Source organism: Megalobrama amblycephala, linkage group LG19 (genome assembly GCF_018812025.1).
Source record: "Megalobrama amblycephala isolate DHTTF-2021 linkage group LG19, ASM1881202v1, whole genome shotgun sequence".
NCBI classification, from domain to species: Eukaryota; Metazoa; Chordata; class Actinopteri; order Cypriniformes; family Xenocyprididae; genus Megalobrama; species Megalobrama amblycephala.
Window position 1 is genome coordinate 29,819,090 of NC_063062.1, and position 17,628 is coordinate 29,836,717.

Below are 17,628 nucleotides of genomic sequence, written 5' to 3' on the forward strand. Positions count from 1 at the left end.
GAAACTGGGGGATATAGTTGACAAACAAAATTGACTAAACAAAAACAGGACAATGTTGACTAAATATAACTAAAAGTTACATTTGATACAGGACAAAATTAACACTACTCAAACGTCGTTTAGAAAATAGTCCCGTCCGAATAGGGCTTAGTAAAAGAGTGTCTCAGCAGTTTTGTGAATGGGTTTTTAAGAGAAAACTCTTAGCTAAGAACTTTTACTGCCATTTAGGAGAACTCTTTAAGGTAAGATAACACGTTTTGTGAATATGGCCCCAAGTTGTTGCACAATTCAAAGACTCAAATGGTTAAACTTGATTCACAACAGTGACAAGTTATTTCGACAAGTCTGAGAAAATATATTACCATTGTCAGGCAGTAGAGGGCGATCATGCTCAATATTTTACAGTGTTTCCTTACCCTGTTCCTGCAAGGCTCCCAAAACGACATTCAGGTCAAGTAATTTTCTAAATAATAAAAAATATATACGTTTATGGCATTGGCAACACATTACAATAAGGCTTAATTTGTTAACATTATTAGTTAGCATGAACTAACAATAATAATAAAAAACTTCTAAAGCATTTAGTCTTCGCTCATTTATCATTAACATCAAGTGTTGCGTCTGTTCATTTTACTGGACATAAGCGAACATGAAGTAACAATTAACAAAAATAAATATTCTAACAAATGTATTGCTCTTAGTTTATGTTAGTTAAGGCACTAGTTTATGGGATCTTATTATAGTGTTACCAAATTTGTAATTGATAGCACTTTTTGGAATATGAGAAATTAAAAGATCAATAGATCTATTGCTGTTAAAAAATAGACTCAAAACCACAGAAGGTTTGCAAAACTATTTTATTTACAAGTCAAAATGGCTCAAAAGCGGCCACAGTTTATGCTCATGCAAACTGTGGACAATTTACTGTAGTGCGACGACGTGGTGTGAGGAGCCGACAGGCAGCTGTCTCCCTCCTCTGCATAGAAGACAATGTACAGGAGATCTCATGGAGTTTATTACACATCAGAAGGTGAAGTATCCTCACTGCCTGGTGTCTACAACCAGACACAAATGGTGTATGAACGTGGCGTTCTAGAACTGCTTGCCAATCTGTGTGTTGGCACTACATCATTATAAGGCTTTAAGCTCTATAATACAAGGCAAGATGACAGCAGCCTCAGAGATCTGCATTACATGCTATAAAACATGACAAACCGAGTGTCCTCCACTTTAAGCTGAAGCATGACAAAAAGAAACGAGCATTCTCATGAAAGAAACAGGGTGCAGATCAACCACATCATTATTAGAGATTACTTTCTATTCATTATTGATTCTAGCACTTAACTCCATAATTAATGGAAAAGTTCACGCTGAAAGGAAAATTCTGATATAATTTACTCACCTCTCTGTCATTCTGACCCCACATGACTTTATTTGGATGTTACCTAGAGTCCTCTGAAGCCATGTGATAAATTGTAATTCACTTAAAAAAAGAAAAGTTGTAACATTTTACAATAAAGGTTCCATTTGTTCGCATTAGTTAAAGCTGCATTCCTCGATTTTGGCCCTCTAGCGGTTAATAAACAGAACTGCACGCATCTTGCGGAAGAACATTGTAGCCGGAGCTACTTTTCTCTGTGCATTTCTATGGCGAGTCACGCAGTTACTGTGATACTATGCGGCGGGTCCTACCAGTCCGGTCTGAAATAGTCCGAATATAAACACTTATTATAAGTGTACCATAATGATTCAGGGCAAGACAAAAACACGGTTTGGAAAATGGATTCATGTTTTACATTCTCATTATGTAATATTTGTAAATTTTGAACAAAAAAAAAAGTTACAAACAGCAGCTTTTAACTACATCAGCTAAACATGAACTGACAATAAAAATAGCATTTAATAATCTTCAAGATCCATAAATACTAGAACAAATGTATTAACAAATGCATTAACTAACGTTATTAAATGGGACCTTATGTAAAGTGTTACCCAAAAAAGCTCTTTCATGTTTTTATGGTTTTTTTGCATTAGCAGCAAATGCTAATGGTTGCTACATTTCTCAAGACTGATTGCAACACATCATTTAAATGTGTTATTGTGTATGGCATCAGAAGACTCAAGATATAGAAATATTTACTGTACTGTACTTTTTAAAATTCCATGAGCTCTACAGCCCTTTCCCTCTACAGACTTTGTTTGAAAAAGAGCAGCCTGGACATTCAAATAAACATCTTCCTTTTCCATTCACCAAAGGAAATAAAGTCATATGAGTTGAGTAAATAATGACAGAATTTTCCTTTTTGGTGACCTACAGTCCTCTAAGGCAGAGGTCTTAGATCCACGGTCCTGGAGAGTTGAGCTTCAACCCCAACCAAACACACCTGAACCAGCTAATTAAGTTCTTCCGGATCACTTAAATCATATTGGTGTGAAATTCAGTTGTGCAGAAGCAAGGTGGATATAAACTTTGTAGGACAGTGGGTCCCCAGGAGCTCTAAGCATTGGGTAATACAGGAATGGTTAGAAATAAATGCAAAACATCTTCTAAAATGCTGATGCCCTCACTCACTAGCAAATATGTACACTTTCAACTACATACTACGACACATTTAAAATATCAGAGGACCTTTGAGAACTTCACCGCCTTTGGAGCCACGACCCGACCCAACCCATCTCACAGTGCGGCAGTACAGCTCTGTAACATCTGCAACCCTTGAATATTCAGTGTATTTTCAGATAAGACAAGAAAACGAGAGAGGACGAGGGCAGGAATGCAAGATCAGAGATAAATGTGGATGAAGAGACAGGAAGTGGGAGTGTGGAGTGAAGGACAGCAGCAGGTATCAGCCTGCCAGTTTGCTGGCCACCAGAGAGGGTTTCCTCTGCGGCAGGTCCTGAGGGGTGGGGATGTGGTCTCCGGTGATCTCTCCAGTCTTCTCCGTTTGTGCTGCTGGAAGCTGCTTGTTCTTGATCTTGGCCTTTGCCATGTTGTAGTCACCAGAGTCGAAGTACTTTGGCTGGGAATGAAAGCAGTCGAGGAGGATTTATTTGCATACGTGAATTATGACACAGTAAATGTTTTAATTCTGTTACAAAGCACTTTGAAAGATGTTACACTGTAAATGTACATAAACACATTCACGCCACTGAATGGGAACACATTTTAATGTCACAAGCAATGTGGCAGATGCCATTTTAATCCTAAAACAGGCCTGCTACATGTCAGAAATGTCTGTCTACAATATTGTTCAAAGGTTCAGAATAATTAAAAGGTTAGTTCACCCAAAACTGAAATTTCTGTCATTATTACTCACCCTCATATAGTCCCAAAGCCGTAAGACCTTTGTTCATCTTCGGAACACAAATTAAGATATTTTTGATAAAATCTGAGTGTTTCTGAACACACAGGCAGCAAATTAATTAATTTATGTTCTGAAGATGAATGAGGATCTTACGGATCTGGAACAACATGAGGGTGAGTACTTAATGTCAAAAATTAAATTTTTGGGTGAACTAACAATTTAAAGAACATATTGCAGGTTATTTTTTTATTTTTTTCGAGATGAATATATAACCTTTAACGAAAATACCATATGAAAAGGTACTGTAGGATTTAAAAATATTTTGTAGGACATAAGGGCACAAATTTAGTAGATAAAGTGACCGTCTTTGTAAAAACTTTTTTTTTTTTTTTTCAACGTCGCGTCATTTTACGTCACGAGAGGGAGTCGTTCGCCAGGCTCTGTGTTGACAGTGCAGAATAGTTTTATATTGTAGGTTGCATGAACTCCAGTCTGTCAGGAGTGTGACAGGCTATGCTTGATCAAAGTTTATTAGTTTCTGTTAGTAATCAATACTCTTAGATGACCAATACTGGCTTTGCTATTGCCTGATACATGATAATAATCTGTTCAATATTGTGATCTGAGCACAGTGTTAAATATCGTTAGCTAACATGTATCTACAAGCTAACACTGGTCTCCTGCCCTGTTCTCCACTGGTTCTCCTCACACCACAACTCAATTTGTCTCCTCTGACCATTGTTCTGTCTAAACCTGGCCTGTCCCTGCTCTCTTGACCACATAACAGGTTAATTGTATGGCTGTGGTCTGTCATATGAGTATGAATAAACATTTACAATTTCCTCAGCGTCTGAACTGTCATTGCGATCCATTGTTTTCCTATTGTTTAAATTGACCGTACTCCCTCCCGTTACGTCACTTCCGGTTTGGCATTTTTCAGATGCGGAAGTAAAATTCTTACAAAAAACGACTCCAGAAGCATCAGTAGCATATTTATATGTGTATTTTAAAGAAAATCTAGTTCCTATGTTATTTTTCTATACATTGAATCACTGAAGCTCTAACATGCAATATGCCCTTTAAGATTTTTAAAAGTCTAATGCTCACCAAGGCTGCATTTATTAATTTCAAAAATAAAACAGTAAAATCAGTAATATTGTGAAATATTATTACTATTTAAAAGAAATGGATTCTACTTTAATATATTTAAAAATTTAATTTATTCCTCTGATGGGACAGCTGAATTTTCAGCATCATTACTCCAGTCTTCAGTGTCACAAGATCCTTTGGAAATCATGTGGAAACTGTGATACACTACCATTCAAAAGTTAATGCCAAGTGATTTATTTTTTTATTCAGCAAGGACACTTTAAAGGATTAGTCCACTTTTAAATAAACTTTTCCTGATAATTTATTCACCCCCATGTCATCCAAGATGTTCATGTCTTTCTTTCGTCAGTCGAAAAGAAATTAAGGTTTTTGATGAAAACATTCCAGGATTTTTCTCCATATAGTGGACTTCAATGGCCTCCAGACGGTTCAAGGTCAACAACTTACGGAACGAACGCAGCACCAGTTTAGTTTTTTTCTGTAAGTAGAATAGGGAAAGCGTAGTACATACAGCGTAAGCGTTTGAAGAATGCGGAAACTGGAAGTACGTTCAAGGCGATATTTTGTGTTTATAAAGCATAAACGGTTGTATTTTTTTCAAAAATTACCAATCGTTTCGCTAGATAAGACCTTTATTCCTCGTCTGGTATCGTTTAAAGCCCTTTGAAGCTGCACTGAAACTGTAATTTTGACCTTCAACCGTCTTGAGGCCATTGAAATCCACTATATGGAGAAAAATCCTGTAATGTTTTTAATCAAAAACCTTAATTTCTTTTCGACTGACGAAAGAAAGAACATCTTGGATGACATGGGGGTGAGTAAATTATCAGGAAAAGTTTATTCAAAAGTGGACTAATCCTTTAAAGAGATTAAAAGTGACAGTAAAAACATTTGTAAAGTTTTCTAAAGATTTCAAAAGATTTATTTCAAGTAAATGCTGTTCTTTTGAACTTTTTTTTTTTTTTTCCCGAATTCTTTGATGAATAGAATCACATTTTCCACAAAAGAATATTAAGCAGGATATTTTTTTTTTTTCAACTTTGGTAATATGATCCACTATTAATAATTGAGCACTAATAAAAATTGATAAATTGAGCACCAAATTAGCATATTAGAATTATTTCTGAAGGATTGTGAGACACTGAAGTCTGGGGTAATGATGCTGAAACATTTACTTTGCCATAACAGGACTAAAATTATATTATAAATTATTTTAAATTATAATAATATTTCACAATATTACTGTTTCTACTTTATTTCAATCCATTAAATGTAGCCTTGGTGAGCAGAAAAGACATCTTTTAAACATTTTTTTTAAAAAGTAATTACATTTTTTGACTGGTAGAGTATATGACAGAGTTTAATTTTCTCAAACTGACCAGAATTCCTATCTGTAACTGTTCTCACGCCATCTGTAGCTCATGACTCAGTCACACGATGCTGTGATGTTCTACTGCCTAAAGACCTGTGATCTGTATCTCTTCTTATAACCCAGTGGTCTCATAACAAAATAAAAGAGTTTTCATCCCGCCAGTGGGAATAGAAAAACAGTATGAATGAATCTCACCCCCTTCTGCAGTCTTTTTCTGAGCAGATCGGATCCACCGGGTTTATTACCCAGGTGAGGGTATCTGGCCTTCAGTTTGGCTTCCTCCATTTTTTCTGGACAGATCTTATTCTCCTCATCCTGAGAGAAAACACACATCACTCACATATTTTAATCGAATATATTTAGGACATTACAGCAACATTTAAAAATTACAAACATCTTAAGGACTCACATAAGAAAGTTTTTCTAAACAAAATTATGAAATAATAAAATCACATATGCGTCATGCCTGAGATCTTATTAGGAGATGAGGTCAACGTGGATCACGTGTGTTTTCAGCAATTAATAAATTACATTATAGTCTTGACGTCACAGAATTTCTGAGTTGTGTGACAGTCTATAGGCAAGTTTGCCTCGCAGAACAATCGTGCCTGACAAATGCAATGCATTCTGGTTAGAAATTGCAACTGCCACATCATAATCATGTCTGCCATCAAAGTACTGTGAAAGCAAGACAAGACCCACCGCCTGGGTATATGAGACAGTATTCCGTGAGCACATACCCAGAGTGCACAATCATATAAAGCTCTCAAACAGCTCACGACTAGCGAGTACCAAATTAAGTGCTTTTTCCCGGCTTATAAACGCACAATTGTCACAATAGCCACGTTTACATTTTTGTCATTCCAATTAAAATCATTCCGATTGAAAGATTTGGTGGACTGTAGGGCTGCACGATTTGGGGAAAATGTCATATTGCGATTATTGAGGTCAATATTGCGATTGCGATTTGCGATAGCGATATAATAAACAAATAGTGTCATGAGTCATCTTGCTTGGTTCTCAATGAAAATACACACACAGATTACTGATAATGCTGAAATGTGTATTTCTCAACTCAAACTAGCAACAACAGCAAACAAATGCACAGCGTTTTCAAATTAAAATATTTTTATGAAATTAAATAACATCTTTGCATTACTGCAAACTTGTTATAATCCCATTTAAGATATTTGTTTCTTTACTAATCTGTAGTGGTTCAACGGATCACAAAACTCATGGTTCGGATCACATCAAGGTTATGACGTCACAGATAGGATCATTTTTCGGATCAGCACAAAAAAAAAAATTTAAAATTGGATGGGGGTAACTTAACTTTGCATTTATTACTTAGCCCACTTAAACTATTCTGATACCATAGCATAAACTGCTAGCCTAAATAATACATTATTAAAGGCAAGTGAACAGACTGTAAAAAGAACAAATACTGTACACCAATTACAACAAGCATAGATAAATACTACATAAAGTTACAAATAAAGTATAAGGTCTAACTGTAGTATTAATTTTCATGCACAGAAATGTAATAATTAAATGTAAAATGACACTTCATTGTATAAATTTAATATAGATTAATCTTTGTTAAAGCTGTGTTTTGTTGTTTGATTTACATGACAGACAACAGCAGGTATTTATAGGTTGCTGTCACTTTAAGAGTAAGACATGCACGCACACATCGGACAGATACATCCGAATTCTCACCTCGTTCAATTAAGACATAACTGAATGTGTTTACATGAATACTTGCTGAGAGGGGTATTTTGACTGACATAATGCGTGTATGTGACCATCCAAGTGCACTGAGGACGCGAAAGAGAAATCAATTTGGAGTTCGCGAGCTATAACGCGCCTCTCTCTCTCTCTGTGCGCGCGCGAGCCTTGTATGTATGTGCGTCATGTACGCACCTATAACAGCGCTGTGTGCGATACCGAATTAAATCCTCTTTCCTCTTCAACCACTACTAATCTGGGTTTATAATCTTATAGCCAAAATATCGCCATATAACAGAGGTAGCGTTTTTTTCTTGCCACCAGTTCAGTGACCGTTTGCTCCGCATCCATCTTTACCCGTTCTCTGCGCTGCACACCGGAAAAGTCATGACCACGCGCGCCACACATGCCACTGCCTAAACTGAAACTGACTGGTCTTCTTTTTATTAGCGGTGTATAAAATGGGCAAACAGCTCTCAGATAATGGGTTGTTGTGTCCACACATGTATTTTTTTTTTTTTTTTATTAACTTATTATTTTATTTCGTAAAATCGCAGCATTTTGCGTCATATAATCGCACAAGCTTGACATCGCGATTGCGATATGATTAATCGTGCAGCTCTAGTGGACTGTTTACATGAGTCTTTATCTAATCCGATACGGTGTTTACATGTGGCAATGCTTTCAGTCGGAATGACTTTGTGACATGCGCACATTAGGTTATGTCCTGATTGCCGTCTTGTGTTCCTGTCGACATGGAGTTCCATTATTTCTTATGTGCGCTATTTTTATGTAAAAAGTGTTGCTGTTAATCAAGCAGAAACAGCGTGATTTTGCTGTATATTACTGCAGGATGGTATGAGGAAAAGACGGGCATAGGAGGCTGACCTTTTTGGTGGCTGTGCATCTCTAAGGAGCATCTCAATACTACCCCTCCCTCCTCCGAAAAGCAGAAGCGTGTGGATGAAGGTCCGTAGTAATGATACACTGAGTTCCTTCAGTGTATTTAATAAATGTGTTGTTTCAGTTTAATTTTGCCGCTGCAATTGTGCATTCTGACGACCCCTGGCCTCTTGATGTGATGACGTAGATGCAAAGTAGGGCTGTGTAAAAAAATATTGATATTCTCATTTTTACAAACCAATATCGATTCTTAAATCCCAAGAAATGATTAGTGTAGTCTGTTTTCAGTTGATGAATGAGCATAATATGTAGTACCTCCCACCAAATAAATTGCAATAATCTTTGTGCTTTTGATATGAAGCTAAGTCTCAGATTACAAATGACATCCATCTTATTATGAGATTCAAAAAATAAATACCGTTTTGGCGCGGTTTAATGTGACGTGACAGATCTCTGTAGCGCCTCAGTTAAAGAGAAGTGGCAGCACGAGCGCATGTGAACATCCTCTCCTCCGCTTTAATACCAGTTACAGCGCAAAATAAACACGACTAAACATCTGAAGGTATGTTAAAATATACAGTACAATTTACCGAAATCTGTATCATGTCTCATGTAATAGCTCAATCAGTGTTTCAACCTCAAAAGACGTCAATAAAACAGCTTGTAAACACTGTCACATAACGTCACATTTAACTCAGAAAAACATTCAATAAACTTAATGAACTCTAGAAAGTAACATTCTGATAAATATAGCTATGCACCATTACATATTCATTATAATTTTTAATGTTCTTCAATATTTAATGCATGTTTGAATAAATTAGTTATGACAGTCGGACTTAAATGTTTATATTTAATATATTAAAAAAAAAAAAAAAAAAAATGAATTGGAGTAGAAATATGATTATGTAATTCTAAACTTTATTTATAATAAAAATATCATTGAGTGTAATTTAAGTGTTTGTATATAAATATGTTAATTTAACTTGCCATGTACTGTAACTGAAATACTACATCCAAAATAATCGAAATCCGAATCGAAAGCATGTGAATAGTAATCGAATCGTGAAAAATGTGTCAATACCCAGCCCTAATGCAAAGTAATTGGTTTAACTCATTTACATGGCAGAATTTTTGTTTTGTTCGGTTTATAGAAAGGTTTATCCCACTCCTCTCAAACCGATTACAATTTCATTCGGTTTGGCCATTTTTATTCCGGTTGGGGTGTTAATATGGAGCATTTTCATTCGGAATGGACTTTTAAACCGATTACAATGCTCCATGTAAATGCACCTAATGCGCCTCGGTGAGCATTTTTGTAAACACAGTCTGTCAAGTGAACGTACCTCTATATTGGATCCGTGCTTCGCTCTGAAAGTAACAGCAATCCAATAAACGTGCTACTGTAACGGTGCATAGCTATATTTATCAGAATGTTACTTTCTAGAGTACACTTTTCTAGCTGACTAATGAGTTTATGGTTTTTAATGTTTTTCTGAGGTAAATGTGACGTTACGTGACAATGTTTACAAGCTGTTTTATTGATGTTTTTTCCGAGGTTGAAACACTGATTGAGCTATTACACAAGACATGATACAGATTTCGGTAAGTTGTACTGTATATTTTAACATACCTTCAGATGTTTAGTCATGTTCATTTCACGCTGTAACTGGTATTAAAGCGGAGGAGAGGATGTTCACATGCGCTCCGTGCTGCCGCTTCTCTTTAACTGCTACAGCGATCTGTCACGTCACATTAAACAGCGCCAAAACAGTATTTATTTTTCAAATCTCATAATAAGATGGACGTCATTTGAAATGTGAGACTTTGCTTCATATGAAAAGTAACAAAGCACAAAGATTACTGCGATTTATTGGATGGGAGGCGCTACATATTCTGCTCATTCATCAACTGAAAACAGACTAGACTAATCGATTCTTGGGATTTAAGAATCGATTAACCTGATTTCTATTAGACCTACCTGATAACCGTAAAGGGGTAATATCGATTCACCTATCGCAATTTTTTTGTTGACTATTTTATATATATATTTTTTTTAATTCTAGAATCGATATTAACTTAAATTGCTTTATTTTAGTCCTTGCTTATAGACGAGGTGGACAGAAGTTACCCACATTTGTTCCAACATCAAAATGCATTGACCTCCACAAATAGATTTAAATTGTTCTGAAAATGGTTCTGGTGGGATGTGGGAGAAGCACTGTATCCTTTAATAGCGATGTCTCACTTCATGAATATTATATAGTAATGAATGCACTCAAAAGCCCTTGCGCTACTCAAATAGGCTACGCTTTGCATCAGGTATCAATGCCGAGAGAGAAAGTATAAGACAGTAGAGCTGCACGATTAATCTTTAAAAGATTATATATAGGGCTTGTATTGTGCATAATTTTACTAATTCCCGCAGGTTTTGCGTTCACACCACTGCACATTAGCCGCCTCTGGTCTCAAGCAGCTTGTGAGACACAAGTACCAAAATGACTGACTGGATTAATGCCTTTTTAAATTGATGCTTAAATGGTTAATAACACACAAAATTTCTTGTCTTGGCAAATATCCAGTTAGTTTTGGAATCAAATTAGTTGAGAACGAGAACGCAAGTTGTGTAACAGTATATTGGGCCAGCCTGTGCATAAACTCTTGAAGTGACAGGAGTCTAATATTCCTGCTGCTGTCTGTCATGTTAATCAAAGATACAAAGAAATATAAAAATACAAAATAAAAAAAAAATACAAAGAAAATCACTATTTTCTCTTGACTGAATAACTTTTTTAACCAAATTTAAGCATTAATATGTATTTAAATTTTACAGTGAACACTATCCTGTGTTATTTTACTTCAATGATTACTTTAATTTCTGTAGAATGTCTTACCTGAACATACTGTATACCCACCTGAAAAAATCAGTTGTTTATCTCATCTCTTTATTCTATTGCATTTATTTGTGCTGTTTGTTTATTTGTTATTATTAGTCTTTTTACTTTAATAAAAATAAAATCTTGCATTGAAGAAAAGCATTTTGTATATGCAGTATCAACTATAGTTCTTTGAAAGGAAATCGGAATTTGTATCGGCAGGTCACACTTAAAAAAAAAAAAAAAAATAATAATAATAATCGGAAATCGGAATCGGCTAAGAAAATTTCAATAGGTTCATCTCTAAAATCATATTCAAATCGCATTTCTAGAAATCCGTTTCAGTCTGACTGCTCTGATTTGAGTCTGTGCGATTTTCTCACGCTATGTAAAACATAAAAGTCAGATGTAGTTATAGGAAAAACATTGAAAGTTGCTGCAGAAACAAGGTTGTGTTGTTGTGACAAGCAGAAAATGACAATATAACAGAGACATTGAAACCAGCAGTGATGACAGCATGGAATAAACCCACACATACCAGCCTCCTACGTTTCTGCCGCTACCTCATTAAGCTAGTGTTATACTTCCGTGGCTGTGAGGGTCCGCGAGACGTAAAAATCGGCATCAGAGGGTGTATGCAGAGGCTCTTTGCGGACAATCCCATACCTCCAATTTTTTATGAACACGCGGACAAGAACGTGCGGTCAGGCTAGGCTACAAAAGCACCAACTGAGCATGCACTGGAAAAACAATGTGGATGTCAAATTTGAAGAGAGGCTGTGTGAAGGAGTCTGTTGCCACCCACACCTCTACAATCCGTTATTAAAACAATACAAAGACAGCCAGATGTGCGATAATAATGACGTGCAATTATCCATGTTTGTTTACTGTTCAAGCCGATCTACTGCACATGTGTGGAACACGTTCGCGTCCGTGCTGCCAGCTGTCTGTGTACGTATCCGAACTGGAGTATAACCGAGGCTTAAAGGCTGGAATACACTACACGGTTAAATCAGGGTCAACTTTTCAAACAGCAGGCATCATACACTTACCGACTTTGTAAATGGTTACAGAGGATCACACACTTCCAGACTTTAAAATAATTCGGAACAAACAGAAACATGCGCCTCGCTGCCAGGAGACACATGACAGGCGAATCAAACGCAGGAGATGACCCCCAGTAGTGGAAGATATGACCCAAGTGCGTTTGGAGCAGGGGTGAACAGGGGTGGGTAGACAGTCAGTATGGACTCAACAGATAACAGGAGTTAAATTCCAAAATTCGCGTCCAAAATCTGCGCACGTTAAAAAATAAATACAATCTCACGTTTTGTCAATCACGTTTACACACTGCCTTAGAAACTTTCGTCTGTCATAAAAAAATTCAGATCAGGTTCGATTTTCTGCGTTTTTCGCATCCGTGGCAAGCGTTTTGAGAGACGTTTTGACAACTCAGAGCCACCGTACAATCAAACGGCAAAATCCCCAATGCCATCTGACAAGTTGATCCATGTCGTCTACAGCACAAAGCAGTAGCACTGTATGACAAACAAAGTGTGGAATACAAAGAGACAGAATATAAAGACAGACTGTGCCAGTATCGCTAACAAAGCATCAAACTGGGCCACTGACATCCTTAAGGCCAGAACACACCAAGCCAACGCTGACGAACTAGTGTCGACGAAAACAGACTGCGGGGTTGGCTCACGTCGGCAGCAGCTGTGTCCAAAGTTGCCCTGACACACCAAACCGACACTCGACAGCCGACGGCCAAGTAGCACGTCAGTTCTGCGCCTGCGTGAGATAAAATGCCTTTCCGAACCAGCAGGCGGCAGTAGCTGAACAGCCAATCAGAATGATCAGATGGCCCGATGGACCGACGAGCTCCAATGCCGATTCAACATTTTGAATCGGTCGGAAAAAAGCCGACGAGGACCAACTTCAGCCGAGGGTGCGGAACACACTGAGAAAACTTAGTCGGCCGATGAAGAAAAACTGCCCGATGGCTGACCGTCGGCTTGGTGTGTTCCTGCCTTTAAGTAAACTTTGAAACGCTTGGGATAATCCCAAAGCTCCTTGATGAGATGGAACTCTCGTTCCTCTCTATGCAATCTTGGGATTGGATGGACCCAATATTCCCAATATATATTCTTTTTAAGAAGAGAGAGGACAACTAAAATCATGCTCACTGATTGAAGACTTCAATTTATATTATTTTGCGAATTTTTTTCACAATGGATTCATTAAAGGTGCCCTAGAATTAAAAATTGAATTTATATTGGCATAGTTAAAGGTGCCCTAGATTCAAAAATTGAATTTACCTCGGCATAGTTAAATAACAAGAGTTCAGTACGTGGAAAAGACACACAGTGAGTCTCATTGTTTCCTCCTTCTTACATAAATCTCATTTGTTTAAAAGACCTCCGAAGAACAGGCGAATCTCAACATAACACCGACTGTTACGTAACAGTCGGGATCATTAATATGTACGCCCCCAATATTTGCATATGCCAGCCCATGATTGAGGCATTACACAATGGAAGCCAGTATTAACGTCTGGATGTGCAGAGCTGAATCATCAGACTAGGTAAGCAAGCAAGGACAACAGCGAAAAATGGCAGATAGAGCGTTAATAACTGACATGATCCATGATATCATGATATTTTTAGTGATATTTGTAAATTGTCTTTATAAATGTTTCGTTAGCATGTTGCTATTAAATGTGGTTAAAAGTTACCATTGTTTCTTACTATATTCACGGAGACAAGAGCTGTCGCTATTTTCATTTTTAAACACTTGCAGTCTGTATAATGCATAAACACAACTTCATTCTTTATAAATCTCTCCAACAGTGTAGCATTAGCCGTTAGCCACGGAGCATAGCCTCAAACTCATTCAGAATCAATGTAAACATCAAAATGAACACTGTACTTACGCGGTTAGACATGCTGCATGACGAACACTTTGTAAAGATCCATTTCGAGGGTTATATTAGCTGTTAGAACTTTTTTTTATGTTGTTTAAGGCAAGCGCAAGCTCTTGGGGCGTGGAGCATGAGAATTAAAGGGGCACACACCCTGAATCGGCTCATTTCTAATGATGCCCCAAAATAGGCAGTTAAAGAAATGAATTTAAAAAAAATCTATGGGGTATTTTGAGCTGAAACTTCACAGACACATTCAGGGGACACCTTAGACTTATATTACATCTAAAAAAAAAGTTCTAGGGCACCTTTAAATAACAAGAGCTCAGTACATGGAAATGACATACAGTGAGTCTCAAACTCCATTGTTTCCTCCTTCTTAACTCATTTGTTTAAAAGACCTCCGAAGAACAGGCGAATCTCAACATAACACCGACTGTTGGGGTGTACACCCCCAATATTTGCATATATGCCAGCCCATGACCGAGGCATTACACAAGGGCAGCCAGTATTAATGTCTGGATCTGCACAGCTGAATCGTCAGACTAGGTAAGCAAGCAAGGACAACAGCTAAAAATGGCAGATGGATCAATAATAACTGACATGATCCATGATAACATGATATTTTTAGTGATATTTGTAAATTGTCTTTCTAAATGTTTTGTTAGCATGTTGCTAAAGTACTGTTAAATGTGGTTAAAGTTACCATTGTTTCTTACTGTATTCACGGAGACAAGAGCCGTCACGCTATTTTCATTTTTAAACACTTGCAGTCTGTATAATGCACAAACACAACTTCATTCTTTATAAATCTCTCCAACAGTGTGTAATGTTAGCTTTAGCCATGCAGCATAGCCTCAAACTCATTCAGAATCAAATGTAATACATAACCTTAACCTTGAAACATTAATATCATAACATTATTTATGCAATTGTAATTGAAGTGTAAATGCATAAATGTTACATCGTAATGTCAGTTCATACAGCTTCTGTGCAGTGCTAAGATGAATTTTGTTTACAATGATTGATTGGTAATAAAAGCCTGTTATTCTCATTAATGAAGTATTCAGAGAAAAATCTGGTCTGTTTTCATGTTTTTATGAAAGTTTGGTTAATTTTGTATACTGCATGGTATCACGATACTACTTGGTATCGTGATACTTCAGCTGGTATAGTATCGTAAGACATTTTTATGGTATCGTGACAACCCTATGGCGTACACTCAACGCATACGTATAAATCAGCCTTGACTTTTGGCAACTAGCGTCAACTTGTTCAGACTGTAAATTGGGGCAAAAGTCGTGTAGTGTATTTTAGGCTTAAGATGCATTAGTTCAATGTGGCGGCTTCATATTGTCATATTGTAAATAAAACATCATCTGTATTGCAAACCCTTCCATATTGTGGTTGTTGTCATTTTTGGCATATTCAAAAAACTATTTTTTCTCTTCATAAGACCTCAGTGTATGGAGCATTACACTACACGGGCATTACATTTGTTTTGCCTGTATATGATTTTTTGTCTACCAAAGTGATGGTTGCCATTGACTTGAATTATATGGACTACTAAGGACCATGGTTTCAGATAAAAAATCTTTTTTAAAAGGAAAAAAAAAAAGACACCTACAGCTTGGATGGTTTGAGGGTTAGTAAATTAACAAAAAAACCAACAAACAAACAAAAAAAAAGTCTCAAATGATGGGTCTAAATTTTAAATAATTTAAGGTCCTTAAAGAAAAATCATATCATATGCTCAAATGTTAAAACAATTTTCAATTTAATTTCATTATTAGGGCACCATAAACTGAAATTTTATTAGGAACTTTCTAGAATTTATTCATTATTTACAATGAAATGATGGTGCCGTTTTATTCATTGTTTGGTCCTTCAGAATTTCATCATTCTAAGGTCTTTATGTAAATTCATATGTATCTCCCTTAGCATTGTATACGTCCACAGACTGATAAGACGCAGGTTATAAAACACATTTAAGGTCAATATATTGAATAGCCTACTGTTCAACAGTTAACTTAGCTTCACATGCTAACTGCTAGCTAACATCACCACAACCCAATCTAGAACAAAACAAACCAACTGCAACATTATTACGAATCGCATCTCAACATATACATGTCTATTTATCTATCATGTGGTTTAATACAGCTGGTCATTTCTAAGATTCAATCAGAATGTTGGCATTTGATGATAGAAGGCCTTTATACATCAGTGGAGAGCAGCAGGCTTTAAACAACATTCAAACAGTAACCAGACAGAAAATAAAGCAATCACCACATCTATCAACGATATTACAGTAGATATATGCGAAAATTGCCTTTTATTCGCTGTCTCTTTGATGTAATCGGACTTATAGGAGTCTGTAAATACTGTTGTGTAGCGGAAAAGCTCAAATCTTACTGACTGCAGCGGTTTGATGTCATAATCTTAAAATATACTTACTTTCTGCTCCTCCACATTCGCTTCCTCAGGCTTTGTGTCCTCCATTTACTCTGATATAATCGGTCTGCGATGTTTAAAAATCACAATCTGAGCTCCTGATCTGCGGACTACTGTAGTACAGCCCGCTCACGAAGGCGGGATCATGAATATTAACCACGCAACGTGACGTTCGCAAGTTGAAGGCTTATGAATAGTAATTACGTAACGTACAGTTGGCTGGGCGAACACACACACACACACACACACACACACACACACACACACACACACACACACAAAATCGGTGTTTTAGGCCTTCATCCTACAAATGTAAATACTGTATAAATATAAATAGGCTAACTTTGGTACTGTTTTACCTTAATATATATATATATATATATATATATATATATATATATATATATATATATATATATATATATATATATATATATATATAACGTTATATAAAACTTTCATTTTACCTTCACTGCAATAATGTAAACGTATATTTTGATAAAGTGTTCAACATTTCATGTACAATATTGTAAAAATCTGTCTGTAAGGCTGTAACAAGCAACAGAGGTGGCAGCTGTCTGTATTGAGTGGCCTAATTTTTTAATTTTTGTCTAAAGTTGTTGCTGCATTGTAAGGAAAACAGCTAAATTTAGTCCAGAGGGGAATAATAATTGAATTTATAGGGATTTTTTTACATTCACTATTTACAATTTGTCAAATTAATTGTCCAGTGAATTGAACTGGTCAAAACTAATATGGAGCGAGAAATTAATAAAAAATAATTCACGCAAAGAACATGATTCACACATGTGTAGCCAATTTCACATGGATATTGCTTTCTTTTCTTTACTTAGCACATTTTTTAGCAGCTTAAGAAGTTAAATTTTAAGTGTAAAATTCAAAAATACATTTCTCTTTAAATACAGACAAGATTTTTTAACTATTCTAATACACAGA

At 36.3% G+C, this 17,628-nt stretch overlaps 1 protein-coding gene across 1 annotated transcript; it reads right to left on the minus strand.

The window, feature by feature from the left end:
• Positions 1-1,719: 1,719 nt before the first annotated feature.
• Positions 1,720-16,831, minus strand: arpp19a (cAMP-regulated phosphoprotein 19a). Its single transcript, XM_048168566.1, has 3 exons — positions 16,675-16,831; positions 5,983-6,102; positions 1,720-3,020 (listed from the first exon to the last, which is right to left on the minus strand). The coding sequence occupies exons 1-3, from the start codon at positions 16,717-16,719 to the stop codon at positions 2,847-2,849; spliced, it is 339 nt and encodes a 112-aa protein (XP_048024523.1). The 5' UTR covers positions 16,720-16,831; the 3' UTR covers positions 1,720-2,846.
• Positions 16,832-17,628: the final 797 nt, after the last annotated feature.